This window comes from Suncus etruscus, chromosome 2 (genome assembly GCF_024139225.1).
Source record: "Suncus etruscus isolate mSunEtr1 chromosome 2, mSunEtr1.pri.cur, whole genome shotgun sequence".
Lineage (NCBI taxonomy): Eukaryota > Metazoa > Chordata > Mammalia > Eulipotyphla > Soricidae > Suncus > Suncus etruscus.
The window spans coordinates 133,844,147-133,862,891 of record NC_064849.1 but is presented as its reverse complement, the minus strand read 5'-3'; the positions used below and the strand labels follow the sequence as shown (position 1 = coordinate 133,862,891).

Genomic DNA, 18,745 nt, shown 5'->3' with positions numbered 1-18,745 from the left:
AATGGAGAAAGTGCTATTGATAATTAAAAAGGATCATCTTTCCTCACAGGTGGACCACATGTTACCTTGAATTCTTTGCACAGCTCTGCTACCTCCATAATTTGAAGCACACTAAAGCTTAATATAACTGGACCGCACTGGCAATTTCTGCATCTGTGTGGTTTACAGTAAAAAGGGGGATTTTTTTTTGTAAAGTCAAGAAAATAAATATCCATAGATATTTTTCCTAATTCACAAGCCATGGGCAATATCTGAGTTTTGAGGAAAAGGGATATATACATTATCTTTTTGAAATTTTGATTACCTAATCAAAAAGACCTACAGATACAAGGTAAATCTAGTTATTTCATTTGTGAATCTCTCCTTGGAATAGTATATCTTAATCTCCAAGTTGAATTTCAGTATTATTCATCTAGTTGTGAAACAACATTTTTTGATATTTTGACAACTCATTTTCCCACATGACACTGCAGTAATTTACTTAAATTAAAATGGTCAGCAAAAGTTAAACAAGTTTTTCCCCCAAAAGGCATTGTAGTTAGTAGAAGAAATATATCTTTGTTTTTAATAGTCAAAGTGAAATCCTTCCACAATTTCTCTATAAGGATTTTTCATACCTATATTTCTTTCAACTTTCCTGTTTTAAAACACAGTTTCCATCCCTTCTCTTAAATCATCCTTGATTTGTTTTGTCTTGTTTTCATTTTCATGCACACCATTTTGCATCTAACTCAACTTTCAGATTGCTCCTACCTTGGTATACCAGGTAAGCCTAGTTTACTGCCCCTTCAATTAATCATCTAAAGTTTTAAGCTGAGCATCAGTGACATGTGCATAGCTATCAAATAACTTTTGCCCTTTGACATTTAGGATTTCCAAAAGGAATTTAAAGAATACCACAGCCAGTATGGTTTAGACCCTAGAGTCCAAGATGCGAACTAGATTCCAAAGAACACACTGGTGGGGGTGGGGAGGCTGATTGAAGAGATTTATTTTCCATAATCACATTCATATATAGAATTTAGTTGACTACCCTGATTTAAGTCACTTGACTTGATGTGAGAACACTATTGATGCTCTTCCACAGCCATAGCTGAGATGCATGAAATTAGACAAGAAAGGAAGACCACTTGACTAGCTACTATCCTCTGAGAATTATTGGTTTATTCATTCTTCTAGGGCAGGGGTCTCAAACTCGCAGCCTGCGGGCCATTTGTGGCTCTCCGTATAACATTTTGTAGCCCGCGGCCAGCCTTCAATATCACAGTATTTGCGATTATTCGCTTACCAAATAATCGCAATAAAAATCGCATTAGTAAAAAAAATCGCATTAAACATTTGCATACCCCGAGCCATTCCGTTCGGGGTATGCAAATGTTTAATGCGAATTTTTGCGATTTTTTTTCTTACTAATGCGATTTTTTATTGCAAATATTCGGTAAGCGAAATCCTTTATGCGGCCCTGCCTCACTCCTACTTTGCCTCCTGTGACCCCCAGGGAAATTGAATTTGAGACCCCTGATCTAGGGTTAAATTTGCTACATAGTTGTTGAGGCACCTGGCTTTGTTCTAGGAGGATTCAAGTGAATGTGTCCACACCCAAGAGAGGTTCATGCTTATTTTCTACACACCCTATTGAAGCCTGCATGCAGCAGAGGAAGGACGGAGGTCTCTTCATGGTCACCAGATCTGCAGAAAAGCAGAAAATGCGGTCACTCAGCAGCTATAGACCAGGATTCATCATGCTAAAACCCCAAGAGAGAGCAACAAGGCAAGAACAATTCTCTTTGGCAAGCACTACTCTCTTTTATAGGCACACAAGGACCCAAATTCTACCTCCTTCTGAATGCAGAATCAGAAAAGGCAGTAGAGACAAGTCCAGCAGAGTCTCTGAAAGTCTCAGTCCAGCACATAGAAAACCCCTCCATCAGCACCCTGACCTTGGGAGTGTGATCAAATGCTTGGGAGCAATCCCAGGAAGTAGCAAGCTATAGGAAAGAAGACCAGAGCCCATTGTCCTCCCTGAAGTCCCCCAGCCTTCTAAAAGTATAACCTTCACCCCCAAACCTGATGAGGAAACTTCCAGGTAAGGAAAATAAGTTCTATTATGAGATGTAGGACCCTGTGGAGTCCAAGGGAGTCTGAGTTAGAAAGGAAGGCCAGGAGAAAGAAGTGGATTATCATGGCACATGCAAAGAATGGTTCTGACCCTGGGCTCCCTACTGCTAGAGGCAGGATTCCAGGTTCAAGAATAGTTTATGACAAGGGCATGCTGGGTAATGGCAGCCACCTGTGAAAGAGAAATAGTATATTGGAGACAAGTCAGCCAGTATGGATTGGGTTCTAGAGAAAAAAAAAGAGGAAGAAACATCCCACACTGATTGGCAGCAATACTTGAAACTGGCTCCTACTCTACAGGGAAAAGCTACTGTTCTCCATTGTATTTTTCTTCTCTGAAACACAGACTTTTACACTCTCAAAATAAATTAGAAGGACACAAAAATGTTCCAAAGGTATTAAAAAGATGGTTCCCTCACATAAACTGATTGGCACAAATACCATTGTTTTATTATTTATTTCTCCCTCTATGAATATTTTTAATATCAAATGGTGGCAGGAGAGATAGTACAAGGGCTAAAGTACTTGCCTTGCATGCAGCTAACCCTAGTTCAATACCCAGCACAACTATGGTACCCAAACACTATGGTGCCCAAACGCCATCAATCCAAGTAGGAATGATCTCTAAGCACAGAGTTAGGAGGAATTTCTGAGCACTGCTGTTTGGGCTCCCAACAAACACAAATGTACAAAAAATATTTTTAAAATTTTTAATTAAAAAAATACAAATCAGTGGTGTTAGTGGTGGAGGGTGATTGAAAAATAACAAATAAGCCACAATGAGCCATCAGTTTTCAAGAACTAATACTAAACATATGATGCATAAATAATAAAGAGTGAATAAAAAATTGTTTCATTCTTATGACATAGGATTAGTAAGGCATGGGGTAGATGCTATGATCTTAAAGCCTGTCTAGGGAATATGTCCAAGATACTAAGACATTAGGAAACCAGAGGGCTGAAGATGGACTTTTCATTGCCATTCTTTGAACTATTCCCCTTTTAGCCCCTTTCCAACCTCAATAACAAGAAGATAAGAATGGGGGGAGGGGCAGAGAGATAGCATGGAGGTAAGGCATTTTGCCTTGCATGCATAAGGACAGTGGTTCGAATCCCAGCATCCCATATGGTTCTAAGCCTGCCAGGAGCGATTTCTGAGCATAGAGCCAGGAGTAACCCCTGAGCACTGCTGGATGTGACCCAAAAACAAAACAAAACAAAAGAACAAGAAGGAACAACTTCTTTTTCCATGGCCTCAGTATCCAGTTGCTATCAGTGTAAGGAACTCATGAAGCAGCAGTTACTTTAAGCAGAGGTTGGATACAGTTTTAAAGCCATGATCACCAAACTTGTTTTGGAACGGAGATTTTCAGTCTCCCCTGGTACCAGCCTTCCCTAGGCTACTACATTGTTCCCGAGTTGTTGGCTTGTTGAAGAATCTGTACTATTGCCACAATGAGGCCAAGTTCAATGAGTTCTGGGCTCTCTTTAAGGTCTTTATCTCTCTGAAGTCAACTATAGCCATTAGGTGACTACAATGCTTTCTGCTCTTTAGAAAGATTCCATCCATTGTAGTTTGCACAGATAACTCTTTCCTTTTAGGTCTTTCATTTTCAGTGCAGTGCAGTCCCACTTTAAACAATTTACCAAGCCGTGCAGTTTCTTATGCCTTAGTCTCAAGCCTGCAATCCAATCCCCCTTTCTTATGCCTTCCAAACATTAGCATTAATCCTGCTTCAAGCCCTGTAGTTGTACTGACATAAATGGCATAATCCATTTTCTTTTTTTTTTTTTTTTTTTTTGCAGTGGATTTAACATCTCTTTGTTCTTAGGCTTTTATTTAATGCTATTTTATTGAAAAAAATTAGCATTCCCTAACTCTTCAAAAACAAAAAATAACCTGGAACAATGTTTTCTGCAGACCTCCTCCTACCCAGTTGTCTCTTTCATTCTAGCATATAATGAGTAACTATTTTTTCCTGAGGTGTATGAATATGTGCTAACAGTTATGAGAGAGAGAGAGAGAGAGAGAGAGAGAGAGAGAGAGAGACAGAGACAGAGACAGAGACAGAGAGACAGAGAGAGAGAAGCTGAAACATTTCCAGAAACTTGAAAAAGGATGCAATCCCTCTACTCTCTCACCCCTTGCCCAACAAGATCTAAGGTTGGACCCAAAACATGCCCGATGCTTTGCAGGCTCGAAGACTGGACTGCATCAAGACAAACATTTCAGAAAGAACAGGACTGCTTCAGCTGAGGATGGGAGGGTAAGCTTACGCTTGTGAAACCACTGCTAGGATCACCGTGTGCTCAGAGGGATTCGTGGCCCGGATCGACCTGCAAAGAGAAAACTTCCAGTCAAATCAGGTGATCTGAACCTTTCCACATTCATCATATATAGAATATCTTCACATTGATAAAATGGCACAAAAAGAAATAGTTCTCTAAAGATTAAGTCTAGGAAAGCATGGAAGACAACAAAGAAAGATGCCCTTGCTGATTAGGACAACATCTTTCTTAACTATTTTGAATGTCCTGGCAATCATCCAATAGGTTGAACCTGCCAATTTTCCATTTCGAAAACTGTCAAATCCCACATTTTCTGAATTTCTACTCTGGAGTTGCGGGGGGGTTGGTAGAACTCTGGCAGTCCTACAATTTTCTAGTTATCAGTTTGTACTTGTGGAGCTAATTGGGTTAGCTTTTTTTTTTTAATTTTTGAAAACGATCTCCTTAAAAAAAAAAGAGTTCAGAAAGTTGACCTTAAACAGTAAAATGCTTGCCAGCAGCTAGTTTATATAAAAATATAGGTTAAAACCTATTAAAGATGGTAGAAATAATTGCCAAAAAATTTTAGATGTGCTACATACTTGTTTTCAAATACTTAAAAAAGTGGGGGGCTATCAATCATGACTAAAATATGGTACATCAAGCAGCTTCACTAATGATCTGTGAGCATGCATATAGTTGTTTTTCTTTCCTAGGAACTGAAATCTATACTGATTCAGAGACTTGAGGGTCCTAAATTTTAGGGAAATGTACAGTGCTGCAGCTCAGATTCTGAATTATTTTAGTCAGGGGTCAGGAAATGGATGGCTTTTAATAAAAGGTCACATACTTGAATCTCAGTACAAACAAGCATGCTTGCTTTGACCCATCTCCATGGTCTGCTCTACTTATTTTGAGATCCCTCCCAGGAAATTATCATCTCCAAGAACAGAAGGCTCAAGGCTGCTCCTGAGTAATTTGTGACACAACATGGATTTGTTTTTCTATCTTTTTTTTTTTATCTTTTTCTGCTCTTCTCCATGCTTCCCTTAGAGGGAACTAGTGCTTATTGTTTCCTCTACTTCAACTCTAAAATTTCCAAATGCCCAAAAGTTTTTTTTTTTTTTTTTTTTAAAAAGGCAAGCACCTTCCTTATTCTCTGTTTTTTTAATCCTTCTGTCTCTAAAGAATGGTCAAATGTTCATCTGCTGTCCTGGGAAAGATGAAGTTTCCCCTGGTGGATAAGTGGTGTTTGAATGAGCCCTTTGGAGAGAATGTTCTAACTCACTCGTTGTACAGCAGGAGGGATATGTCAACACTCTCCACTGCCAGCACAAATCACTTCCTGTCCACCCACCAACAGAGCTAACTCTGAGAAGGTGAGTTACACTCACATCCTACTTTGGAACCTTCTGAACTCCTAGCCAAAGTACATCCTGAAAACACGGTTGACTCTACATAATGAAAATTCTGTGTTTCAGAAACCTGTACAACTCTAGAACAGGGGTGTGGGGGAAAGTATGGCCCAATGGTGACATGAAATCCATGAAATTCATGGTCTGGCCCTGGTGCATGATAAGATTTATGTTCACTGTCTCTACTGTATGATCCACAAATGATATTAAAAGTATCCAAATGGTCCTTGGCAGGATAAAATTTCCTCACCTTTGCTCTAGAGAAACTATGAGCGACTCTCACTTCGTCATGGGTCAGTGAGGTCTGGGCTACTGCACCAGGCTCCAGTCTAAAGAGATGAGGCTCAGCTCAGCACATGATAAACATGTGGGTCAAGTGTGCCTGTACTTTTCTTCTAGGACTGTCTTTTGGGTGGACTTGTGTTTAATTTCTCTCTCATTCCTACAAAGGAATGGTGTGGCTAGAAAGACCTGGACCTCTTCTAGATTAAGGACTAAGGGAAATTTGAGGACAGTCAGGGCACGATCTGAAGAATGGAAGCAAAGAACCAGTTTGGACTAAGAAGCCAGGAGTTTTTGACTACAGATGACAGCAAAGAACACGCCCAGATGTATCTCCCACTCATTGTAGGGATCCTGTGGTGGCAGTTAAGCATTCAGGACTCTAACTACTCTCCATGTGATAGCAATCCAATGGTCAGCGACACACTCCTAAGCAAGTCACCAGGTTTCTAAATGGCAAAAGCCCTTCTTCTCTTTCTGTGTGACTCATATAGAGACCCCCTTCTATGAAACAGAAGTACTTTTCCTTAGGCCAGGATGAAAAAAAAACCACAGCTTACTAAATTGGGCCTTTGCCCAAATTAAAAGGATTCTTCTTAAATCAAATCATGCTCGAGAGCAAAAAGAAAAAGAAAGACAAGACAAAATAAAATAATATTGGAGACATCAACCTTAATCTCCACACCAAAATAAAGATGTCAAAAAAAATCGATCAATTGATAAATAAACATGTGGAAAAATGATTGTTTTGTGCTTTTTTTTTTCCTTTTTTTTTTCCCCCTGCATAGGCACAGTAACTATTGGGGATATTGTAGAGGGAATTCCCCTGACCTAGGAGATACAGGGTTTCTCCACCCCTGAAGTATACTGTCATGGAATTAACTCTAGACTCCTTGCATGATCATTTACTCTCCCCTTATTGTTTTCGTGGTGTGTGGAAGATTTCTGCTTTGTCTTGGATGATAAAATCAGACCTCTGTATCTAGAGATCTTGGTGGTTGTGCAGCTCAGGAAATGGAGCTTATGATTTGATTTCAGAACCGAGACTATTGTGTGGTGCCTGTCTTTATTGCTGTAGTGCTCACTAGTTATTTAATTCGATATTTCTTTCTGTATTGTTGTGGTGTTTCAATTACCTTTTTCACATCCTCTCTCAAACTGAGGTTGGGAGCATCTAGAGGGACTCCGCCCATTTTCAGTGTATTTGACTTTTGACTTGTTTATTATTTTTTTCCTCTTATTTTGTACCCCAATCTATTGCTTTTCTTTCCTTCAAACAAAACCACATACCTCGATTTATCTAGCTCTGCCTCTTAAATAGAGGGGAAAACAAGGGAGGGTTCCAGGACCAAACAGATATGTGATCACTAATAGTAAGCCGGACAAAGAGGTTTCTACCTACTCTAGCAGCCCGAGGGGGTGGTGGGGTGATGGTGGGGTATATGGGTTGTAGAAAGAGAACTGGAATGGGGGGAGGACATATTTGGTGATGGGTATTCCTCTGATTCAATGTTAATATATACCTAAAATACTACTGTGAAAGATATGTAAGCCATTATGGGAAAAAAAAATTGTGTTTTTAATCAGAAAAATAAAAGGATTCTTTTTGTTAGTTTTTTCTTTTTATACCCAAGACTTACATTCAATCAAAATTTGCTCACAGGATTGTTATATTTCTACAAAGTTCACATAAGAAAAATAAATTAAGAGAGGACTGTGAGACATTGGTGGTGGACACAGAAGAACACTATTCATCTGCAACTCTATTAACTACTTCAAATCATAGTCCCTTGGTAAAAATTGAAAAAAATAGAGATCAAATATGCATACTTACAAAAGATCTATTCTCATTTGAAAACCATTTTAAAGAAAATAAAATTTCTTAGGACTGGAGAGAGAGCACAATAAAGCACTTGCCTTGCACATAGCCAACCAGAGTCTCAGCAACATATATGGGCCCTGTATATTAACAAGAATGATCCCTGAATATAGAGCTAGGAGTAAGCCCTGAGCACTGTCTTGTGTGCCTTCAAAACTACCCCTCTCTCATTTCTTTAAAAAAAAGGTCTTAAATTAAAAAAGATGTTTTAATATTTTTAATATATCATGTGTGAAAGAATCTGTATGGGAAGTACATATTTGTATATTTGCACATTCATATGTAGCATATTTCATGTAGAAAGATGATCTAAGACCAGTAAGCCATTTTAAAAATTCAGGAAACTAAAACTCAAAGAGCAGCAAAGTGACACCTGAGGAAAGAAACTTCTCTCAGCCCACACTCATTACTTTCCTGGGTACCAATGATTCTCAGAAGCCATTTCTCTACCTTGCACTTCCAAGCTAACATTCAAACAAATAATACTCCCTGCATATGTCACTGGAGTCTTTCTTGGTCTTTCATTTCATTACTGACCTCTTCCCATACAGCTTCAAAGCATTCCACTTCTGCCAAATGGCAAATGGCTCTGCTCACCCCAGAGCTAATTCTTCAGGCTGCATTTATTTAGGAACAAGCACGCATTTCCTCTCCAGAGGGCCTGTTTCTGTAAACAAGCAGGGGTGCTGGGTTCCTGGGAGCTTCCCTGCTGCTGCCAAGTGGCTGTTCTATGGTGGGATCCACCCATTTATGTCAGGCAGGGGAAGCTTTCTACTTCACACATTTATGCTGTGCATTTTGAGGCAGAATAATTAAGATGAAACTGTGAAGTTGAATGTTTTTTGGCTGTGTGTGAAATATGAGTAATGCTCAAGGGTGGAGGGGGGGGGCACCCTGAAGTTTTTAGTAGAGCCCAGCTCACACTTCTAGCTTCAACTGAATGCAAATATGGGAAAAAATAAAAGGTGAGATGCAGATCTAGGAGGAAGGAGAACTTGTCACAGAAGTCTGTTTCTGCAGCTTAGAGAGAACATGTGATTATCAGAAGCTCGAGGCATGGAACTGAAGACACCAGAAATGAAGTGGACATTTATTCCACATATCAAACCAAGGTACCTGCACACTGCTTCCGCATCGAAGTTGCGAGTTTGTCTGTGATCGATGACAATAATTTCATGGTTTTTATCTAGAAAGCACTCTAGGGCTGACTCTGGAGTCCGAGCAATATTGCATCTATAACCGGCTCTGTCACAGGCCCACCAGAATCCGTCACTCTGACTATCTTCCTTTGCAAAGATCAGCAAAACCTGTAACACAGAGAAAAGAGAATATTGACAAATCGCTTTCAGAAGCTGGTGACCACACATCTGTTGTACAGTGGCAGACAATGTGATCTCTTTGAGGGAAGTAGCCTGGTTCAACATGGAAGCTTACTCTCAGTTCCAGAGAGCCTGAGAACCAAGTATTATTTTTCTCAGGTCAATGATTACTCTACTGTGAGGTATGGTCAGAACCAGAGTATATAAACTAGTTGTGAGACCTAAAAGATTGAACACAGAATTGGTGTTCAGCCACTCTCGGGCAGTTCATTGTTTCTAATATTCCTGCTGCAGGGACCCATTGGCTTTGCAATTTTTCCCCACTAGACTCAGCAGACAAATGACAAGCACGACAATTTACCCAGATTAGATTCTACTTTATATACATTTGGTTCAGAGCAGGCAGTGTTCATCTCTAGATTTCTGGAGGGAACCGCCCCCACTTCTGCTCCCCAAACTCTGAGCTTAAATACCTTTGAAGATAGCAACAGAAGAGAACTCAAAACAACTGCAACGCCTAATTCTAACACCCAACTCTTGCCAGAACCTGGAAAAAATTATGAAATTGAAGTGATGGTACTAACTTGGCCCATTGGGAAGTACCACCCCACCACCTACACAGGGAGGGAGAAGCACCTCACACACACCCTACTTGGAGGATCATCCTCTTGGACTCAAGAGATACAGATTTACTGGAAGCCCAGAGATCTGAATACATTCATGTATACTTGATTACGGTCTGCCCTGCACTAGAACAGATCTTCAAGAGAACAAGGTCCTCCATGCAGCTTCCCAGACAAGCTCCCTGCTGTGCCAAGCTGGTACTTAACTAAATGCTGAGCAAATATTTGATGAGTGAAAAGATATCTACTTGGAGGATTTTCTGCATTCACACTAATTAGATTAAAACTACTTCACAGAAACCTGTACATGAGAAAAGTTAAGTGCAAAATACTGATAAGTCATTTCCTATTTTTGACATCTGCTTTTGGCTGAAACCATTAGAAAGGGAAGAATACTTTTTTCAATATATAAAGGCTTTAGGTTAAATATAGTTTAGGGGTTTTAAAGATATTATAGAGTACAGATGTTAAGATGCTTGCCTGTGATGGAGCCTACTGGTTCAATCCCTGGCACTACATATGCCTCCTCCCTGCAGGTCTGCCAGGAGAGATCTATGAACTCAGAGTCAGGAATAAGCCCTGAGCACAGCTGGGTGGGGATCCAAAACAAAACAAAACAAAAATAAAACACATAAACAATTAAAGGGTGACAATCATTTTTCCAGATGAAATAATAAAGCTTATTTCATTTAGAATAGAAAACCAGGAACCAGGGAGATGGCTCAGCAGGGAAAAATACATGCCTGCATGAGTTAGATGCCAAGTCTGGTCCCCAGCACTTGACTGCCACCACCCCTGAACTCAGGCACTGAACTGTCAGGCCCACATCATTGAGTCAAGTATTGCCAATAGTGACAATTCCTGGGGGGCCCTCCTAACCCTATGCCAATGGAAAAACCCAATAAAATTTTTAAATGAGCCAAAATCACTCTACTGTCACCACTATATTACTTTCCCTTTTTCCCTTTTTATTGAAAAGAACTTCATTAGAAATTGAACCTGAGGACCTCATACATGCAAGAGAGGAATTCAATCCCTGAGCTACATTTCCACTCTAAACCATTTTTAAGTTAAAGCTAGAAATACATAGAAAAATAGAAACAATACTATATATATGTCTCAAGTACCATCTCCTAGCTTCAGCCGCAACTATTTCCTGGCCAATATGATTTCCTCTTTATTTCTTCCTTTCACAACTCTTAGTACTGATTAATGGCATGTCCCAGATGTTGTAAACATGTGTAAGTATGTATTAAAGATAAAGAAATTTTCTAAACAAAATTCATAAGCATGTTGGTGGAGGCTCTTGAGCACTTGGTGGCAGTGAGGTGTGGTAACTTTATCTAAGCCATAAATGTTAACAAATGTATAATGTATTTCCTAAATTACAATTATTATTTTAAAATTAATTTCTTTTTGTTTGGGGATCAGATATGGTGGTGCTTAGAGCCAATTTCTGGCTCTACATGCAGGAATCACTCCTTGTAGGGCTTGGAGAAGCATATGGGTTACTAAAGGTTAAACCTGGATTAGCTGTATGCAAGACAAATGCCCTACCTACTGTATTATTACTCTTATTCTACAATTATTTTAAAAAGCCACAATACTATTCCATATCTAACTCTGCTTTTAACTCATTTAGCATTTGAATGTATTATGTCATTTGTTTTATACTTTGTTCAAATCTTTTGTTCAAATTATTCCATGTTTTTAGGAAAAAAAACAATAAATCTTCTGCAAATGATCAGACATTTTCTTCTTAGCACTTGGCTTTAACTTTCACACCAGTTTACAGAAGTGGAGCTATACTTATTAAGGATGCCCTCTGGATGTGGGTTTGTCCCCTCAATCTAGGGGTCTGAAATGATCTTTGCACCACTTTTAGGAGAAATGGATAGTCCTGGTTCAAAAAGAAGTTAAGGAAGTCTTGAAGATTTTGACACTGAAAAGAAAATATTCCAAATAATTTATTAACAAAGGAACTGCAAAGAAAAAATAATAATCAAATAGAATAAATTGGTTTGTGAAAAGTCAATAGTCCTTTGCTTGGTGTGGTATTAACATGAGAAACTCACTGGGCAGAAGGTCAGAGTCAGAAATGGTGATAAAATATCCCACCTCTTATCAATCTGGCTGAATTATAGATTGCTAAACAAAAATCTACCTCAACATCTTTTATTTCATTGCTGCTGTAAAGTCTCTGTATTTGACAATACAATACAAGTGGTAATATTTCATTAGACCTTACTACAGAGAGTGATAACTCTTAAAGACTTTGAAAAGACAAAGTGTCCTTTTGGAAAAAAAAATAATGCTATGATTCAACAAATATTTCCTGAGCAGACACAGTCTTTAATTGCCTAGAATATGTCAATGAAAAAAAAAATAAAGGCCCTTGCCTAGTAGGAAGAACAAACATCAAACAGATACAATAAATAAATAAGTGAATGTATAGAATAGATATATAAACTAAGTATAGATTAGGAATCATGAAGGGGAGTGCAAGTGGGCACTTGAAGTAGTATTACATAGAGAAGGGGTAGCAGGCCTTATCATGAGCTATACAAATACTTAAAAGGAACAGAAGAGTAAACCAAGCTGGTATGGAAAGAAAAAGGGTTTGTGGGCAGAAAGAACAGTCCCACTGGCCCCTATAGTATAAAGGCACAAATCTGATGTATGGAGGGGGACCTCAGAGACACTAGTAAGACAAGAAGTAGCTGAGAGCCTCTGACTATCTGTTAGCCTCTAGAATCTGTATTTTAAAATAGGAGTATTGGAGTCAAAAAGATAGTATAGCAGATAAAGCACTTACCCTGTACTCAGAGGCATTGGTTTGACTCAAGGCACCCTGTATGATCCCCTGAGCACCACCAGGATTGATCCTTGAGCATAGAACCAGGAATAAGCTCTGAGCACAGAAAGGCCTGGCAACCCAAAACCATAATAAATGAATGTATAAAACAAAATAAAGTAAGAATATATTGGAAAAATATATTCTAGAGATTTTTTGGGGGAGTAGTGTTTAAAATTCTCCCTGTTTATTAAATATTCAGAACAAGTTTTCCATAATTCATCTCCCAAGCAAGCAAAAATAGTCCTTGGGAATTAAAAATATAGACATCTTAAAGTACTAATTACTTTTGATGCCCACCCACCCCTGGAAAACTATCCCTAAGAAAGCAGTTGACCAAAATATTCTGTTACCTAGGCACAGGGCTAATGAAAGCTTGTTTCCAGGAATTTGAAAACTAAAGAAAGACAAAGTCCAGTCATTAGAAGCTCTAGCTCAATAGTTGAGTTACTGAAGGAAGAAACTTCAATTCCTGCTAACTACACAGAAGGCTTACTCTCTAACTTGTTTGACTCTATGTTTCTTTCTTACCTATTTTCACTCTGGAGAAACCGTTCTGTCAAACATGTATTTCTCCCTTAATCTTCCCTCACACCTTTCTAAATAAGTTTCAACAAAAAGCTTTCTTGCTTGATCAAACACAAAAACAAAACAATGAAAACCCCACATAGAGATAGTTCATTGTTACTTTCATAATACTAGCTTTATAGCAATTTTTTGGAGCCCAGGAAAGCAGATGAAATGGCACTATCTGATATGTTTCTTCTATTTATTTATATAAGGCAACTGTTACCTAAAGAACAAAAGCCAAGATCACCTGAAGTAGGACAGTCCCTCTTTAGGTTAACACTGAACTCTGTGACATTGAATTGTTCAGTCTTGACCAGTTGTTAGTATCTACTGAACACTCAAAGTCAAATTCCATCAAATAATTTTGCAAATGTATTTTTTTTAAAAATCGTTTAAAGTTCCAAGAGCTGAACTTGATTTGTAAAGAGAAAAAATAAAGGATATTTTGTAGATCATTCATTCTAAGATTATTTGTTGATGATCTATTATGTAAGATGCTAGATCAGGAACAGGAAATGAAAAACCAGAGACAGGCACAGCCCAGTCTCTGTCTCCAGGAGGGACCTGTGGAAATAGGTCAGTCCGAGACATGCACACGAAGCCTTGGCCACAGACAGAGCTTAGACATTCAAGAAGGACCTTCGTACAGGAGAAAAGGCTGGAGGTACTTTTGTTGTCTTCATTTCACCACACTGCTATAAATACATCAGAAGAGTAGAAAATACAGAGCTAATTTGGGGTGAAGTCTGCACTAATAAGGACACCCTGTCTGTCTGAAGAAGCTCTTGGCCAGCCTGGATTCTGGCCTGGATTTGAATTCAACTATCAGCAGTCTTCACTTTGCTTTGCAGTGCCAGACCACAAAAGCAACCACAAAAGCAACCTTAATGATATAATAATATAAAGGATTGTTCTATGGGCTTTGGAAACTTTTTGTCAAAACATTAAGAACATTATTGTTGGTTATAAGTATATGGTGAGATGAAAAAAGGGTGAAAATGTACTAACATTTATTTAATACCCTCTAATTTAAAATGTTAGAACACTGATTCCTAAAATACTTTACTTTATTAAAAGCAATGTGAAAGGGGCTCACCATTTTACTCTTCATCCTCTGCATCACAATCCCTGTCCTCATTCATACCAGACTTACCTCCTCTGTCTGTCCCTTGAGTTCACAATGCTGTCAACATAATGCAGAGTTGGCAATTTCTCCTCTAACTCCATTTATACTTGGCTCAAAGTTTCACCTCCAGCATTACCATTTTTTATTCCTCTGCTGCACTATTTGTGCAGGTTTAGAAACACAGATCTAAACTGTCTTGGAGCCACCATCTTGGATTTATCAATGTACCTCAGTTAGATGAATGAAACAAAAGGCTGATATGGGGGCCTGACAGGAAAGAGTAGGGGGGGGGACCTACAGCATACAGGTAACATACAGACAACAGAGGACTTTGGGAGTGTCTCAAGATCAATAAAAAGAGTAAGGCTCATGCCTCTCTAGAGTTATTAGAGAAGGAAAAAATTCTGGGAGTCATCATCAGCCTTCATTCAACAGATGAGAATACTATGTCCCCCCAAACAATGCAGAGGTAAAGTCGAATGCCTCTGTCATCAGCACCTCATGGATATCTGCCCCTGGCTCGAGTTTTCCACCATTTCTTTCATAAGTTTTATCAAGAAATTACTGAAAACTCTTTTGGAACAAAATAAATTTTGATAATAACACGATAATATTTTGCTCTACTGAAGGCTAAATACAAAAAGGTTAAAAACAGCATAAACACCAACTCAAAAACAAATATTATTCAATATAAATAAGGTTAAGTCTATATATCATTGATATCTATGGGTTGCAATACAACGACTTTCCAATATTAAACATTCAATTTTTAGAACTGACTCAGAATTGGTTAAATTTGTTTGACTGCAAGTAAAAACTGGGATTTATAGAATAGATGACATATATAATGTCAATGATATCCATAACTAAACTGGCCAGTTTTATCCAAGAAGAGGTCAATTCAATTAGAAAAAAATTGTTCAAAACTTTTCTTAGAAAATGATACTAATGACAACATAGTTTGATGAAAAAATTTCCAAGGTCAATTCATCATATAAATAGAGCATGCTATCCAGTAACCCCTTAACAACTCTTAGGAGATGGGTATTACTCCAACTACCCAAACATAGAAACTGACTCTTGGAATGATTTAAAGGCTTGTCCAGTCAAGCCAGCTACTTAAATAGCTATCAGCCTAATCAAAGAGGCAAACTTCCTAACAACTCTGTGGTTCTATAAAACTCACTGGGCTAGAATATACAACCTGGTAGCAGCTCTAAGGATAGAGAGCTGATGATTATAGTATGTCATAAAATCTGAACATCACCATTCATCAGTCATTTTATGTAAGGTGTGAAGGAAAGCTCCTTTTACATGAGGCCACATGAGCTCCAAAATATAAATCCTAGTGTATTGGTTCCACATAAATCATGTCCATATACTAAGGAAGAATGCATTTTAAAGGGATGTCAGACTTCCTAGGGAAAAGCTTGGAGCACAGCTGCAAGGATCGGTTTCAATTTCTGTTGCAAAAGGGAGGGAAGAACTCTACCCTCTACGCAGAAAACACGTCAAGTCTTCACACTGGGGAAGTACATTGCCCCAGGCGTTAATGAAAAAAAGGTCACTTGACTTTCAGATGGAATCATGTTGATTTAAATCTCCTGCCTCCTAATTTTCCCCCTACTTTCTATTTTCTTGCCAAGACTAGAAAAAATGACTTTTCATTTGAGTCACATCCACTCCATTCACCCAGGAGACATGTCCTCTGCCATCCACGCAGCATCTTCCTCATGTACTCTTGTCCATTCACAGTTTGGGCAAGGATGTATTTAAGTGCAGAGTACCATGTAACATGTCCTGGCTGAGAACATAGTTCTCCTGGTGACCTCAGAAATGCAACCTCAAAAGCAAAAACATCCTGAAATATTCTTACTAACAAGTCCCTCCAAGCCCTAAAGGCTGTAGTTGGTGTAGCTAATGAATGCTTCTGGTGTGCCAGCAGAGTAACAGAACAAACATTTGTTTTCTCCAAGAAAACAAAAACAAAAGAAAGGCATTGGGGCATAGTTTGATTATTCTAAGACAGTCATTGCAACTGTTAGTGGCAAAAGCACAAACATGCTTGACAAGGTTTCATTGTTTCTTAAGTTAAGATTCTTAAAAACAGCCAACAGCCAACCAAGCCTCTGTCAGTCACCAGGAAATACTGTAGTCTTTCTTCTCCCTGGAGCACCTAGTATGGAACTGTGAGCACACACATATTCAGAGATTCTTACTGGATAATCCATGAGTGGAAAAATAAACAAGTAAAGTCTTAAAAGTTCTAAGCTAAACCTTTCATTAAAAAAAAAAAAAGATTAAAAAAAGAGAATGTCTTAAATGCTGACTGATCAAGATAATTTTTGATAATTTTGATAATATTTTGATAATTTTTCTCTGCTTTTATTTGGGGTCAAATTTATGTAACAGGAACCAATTGGGATACATGGACTCTATACTTGCATTAAAAAACAATCCAGCTTATGAATTCATTTGAGTAATGAGTTCATTTGAGTAATGAGTTCATAGAATTCATTTTATTATTTCATAGCTTTTGAATACAAATGAAAACAAATATTGGGGCCCGGAGAGATAGCACAGCGGCGTTTGCCTTGCAAGCAGCAGATCCAGGACCAAAGGTGGTTGGTTCAAATCCCGGTGTCCCATATGGTCCCCCATGCCTGCCAGGAGCTATTTCTGAGCAGACAGCCAGGAGTAACCCCTGAGCACCGCTGGGTGTGGCCCAAAAACCAAAAAAAAAAAAAGAAAAAAAAAAAGAAAAAAGAAAACAAATATTGATATGTTTAAAGGCTGTTGAGGATTATATAATATTTGACGGGACATAAGTACTTAAGAGTCTCTGAATTAGCTAAAATCTAGAAAGCATTCCTCATAATTTCTGAATTTTGTAAAAGGATCCAAGACAATTCAATGCACAAGGAATATTCTTTTAACAAATGCTTCCAGGACAAGTAGATATTTAATCAACATTCAAAAAACCCCAAACAACAAAACATTCATTTTTTGGCTCATACCATATATAGAAACTCTACATAGATAGTGTAGCTAAATAAAATATGTAAAATATAAAACTCTTAGGAAGTAGAATACTTAATGTTTATAACCTTAGACTAGGCAAAGGATTCTTTATAACAAAGTGATGTAAAATAGAAAAAGTACTCTAATTCATTTTTCACCATGAAGTCTTTCAATTAAAGCTGAAAATACTCTTAATAAGAGCAAATTTTATGCACATATTTAGAATATGTAAGTATAGATCATAATCTCATAGTGAGGTATTTTTAAGGTAAGAAGGGAACAAAAGATAATTAAAAAGCTTAAATATCAGGAAGCATGTTCGAGAAAAGAATAGGACATAATGTTTCTATTTTATGTAAGTGAGTATATGTTACACATACCTTTTTTTGTTGTTTTTGGGCCACACCCAGCGGTGCTGGGGGTTACTCCTGGCTGTCTGCTCAGAAATAGCTCCTGGCAGGCACGGGGGACCATATGGGACACTGGGATTCGAACCAACTACCTTAGGTCTTGGATCGGCTGCTTGCAAGGCAAACATCACTGTGCTATCTCTCCGGGACCTACACATACCTTTAAGAATATATAATGTATTTTATAATTCTATACATTATTTTTATGAGAATAAGGCATCCTGAAGATAGGGTGAAGCCAAGATTGCAGAATGAAAAAAACCTAGATAGGGCCCGGAGAGATAGCACAGCGGTGTTTGCCTTGCAAGCAGCCGATCCAGGACCAAAGGTGGTTGGTTCGAATCCCGGTGTCCCATATGGTCCCCCGTGCCTGCCAGGAGCTATTTCTGAGCAGACAGCCAGGAGTAACCCCTGAGCACCGCCGGGTGTGACCCAAAACCTAAAAAAAAAAAAAAAAAAAAAAAAAAGAAAAAAACCTAGATAAAACACAGAAATGTATTTGGAACTTTGATGGACAAGGAGCAGGAGCAGTGCTCCCAGATGACTATAAGAAAGGAACCCTCAGAAAGCTGTATTGCAGGGGCTGGATCGGTGGTGCAGCAGAAGGTCATTTGCCTTGCATGTGGCTGACCTAGGAGGGACCTTGGTTTGAACTCCTGCTGTCCCATATGGTCCTCCAAGCCAGGAATGATTTCTGAGCGTATAGCCAAGAGTACTCCTGCACTTCACCAGGTGTGGCCCAAAAAACAAACAAAAAGAAAGCTGTATTCCAGAGTCCAATCCATACCACTGGGAAGATATTTCTTGAGGTCACCAAGCTGCATGCAGTCCAGCTAGGCTGAAGCCTGAGCTGCAGTCAT

At 38.6% G+C, this 18,745-nt stretch overlaps 1 protein-coding gene across 5 annotated transcripts in view; it reads right to left on the bottom strand.

Moving 5' to 3' along the window:
• Positions 1 to 18,745, bottom strand: part of PDE8B (phosphodiesterase 8B) — a 262,958-nt gene that overhangs the window by 99,337 nt on the left and 144,876 nt on the right. For all 5 annotated transcript variants that reach the window (XM_049766043.1, XM_049766046.1, XM_049766044.1 and 2 more), the window contains 3 exons: positions 9,079 to 9,269; positions 4,396 to 4,455; positions 1,632 to 1,689 (listed from right to left, as the gene is read on the bottom strand). In XM_049766043.1, the coding sequence (XP_049622000.1) occupies positions 1,632 to 1,689; positions 4,396 to 4,455; positions 9,079 to 9,269 (309 nt within the window). The remainder of the gene's footprint in view (positions 1 to 1,631; positions 1,690 to 4,395; positions 4,456 to 9,078; positions 9,270 to 18,745) is intronic.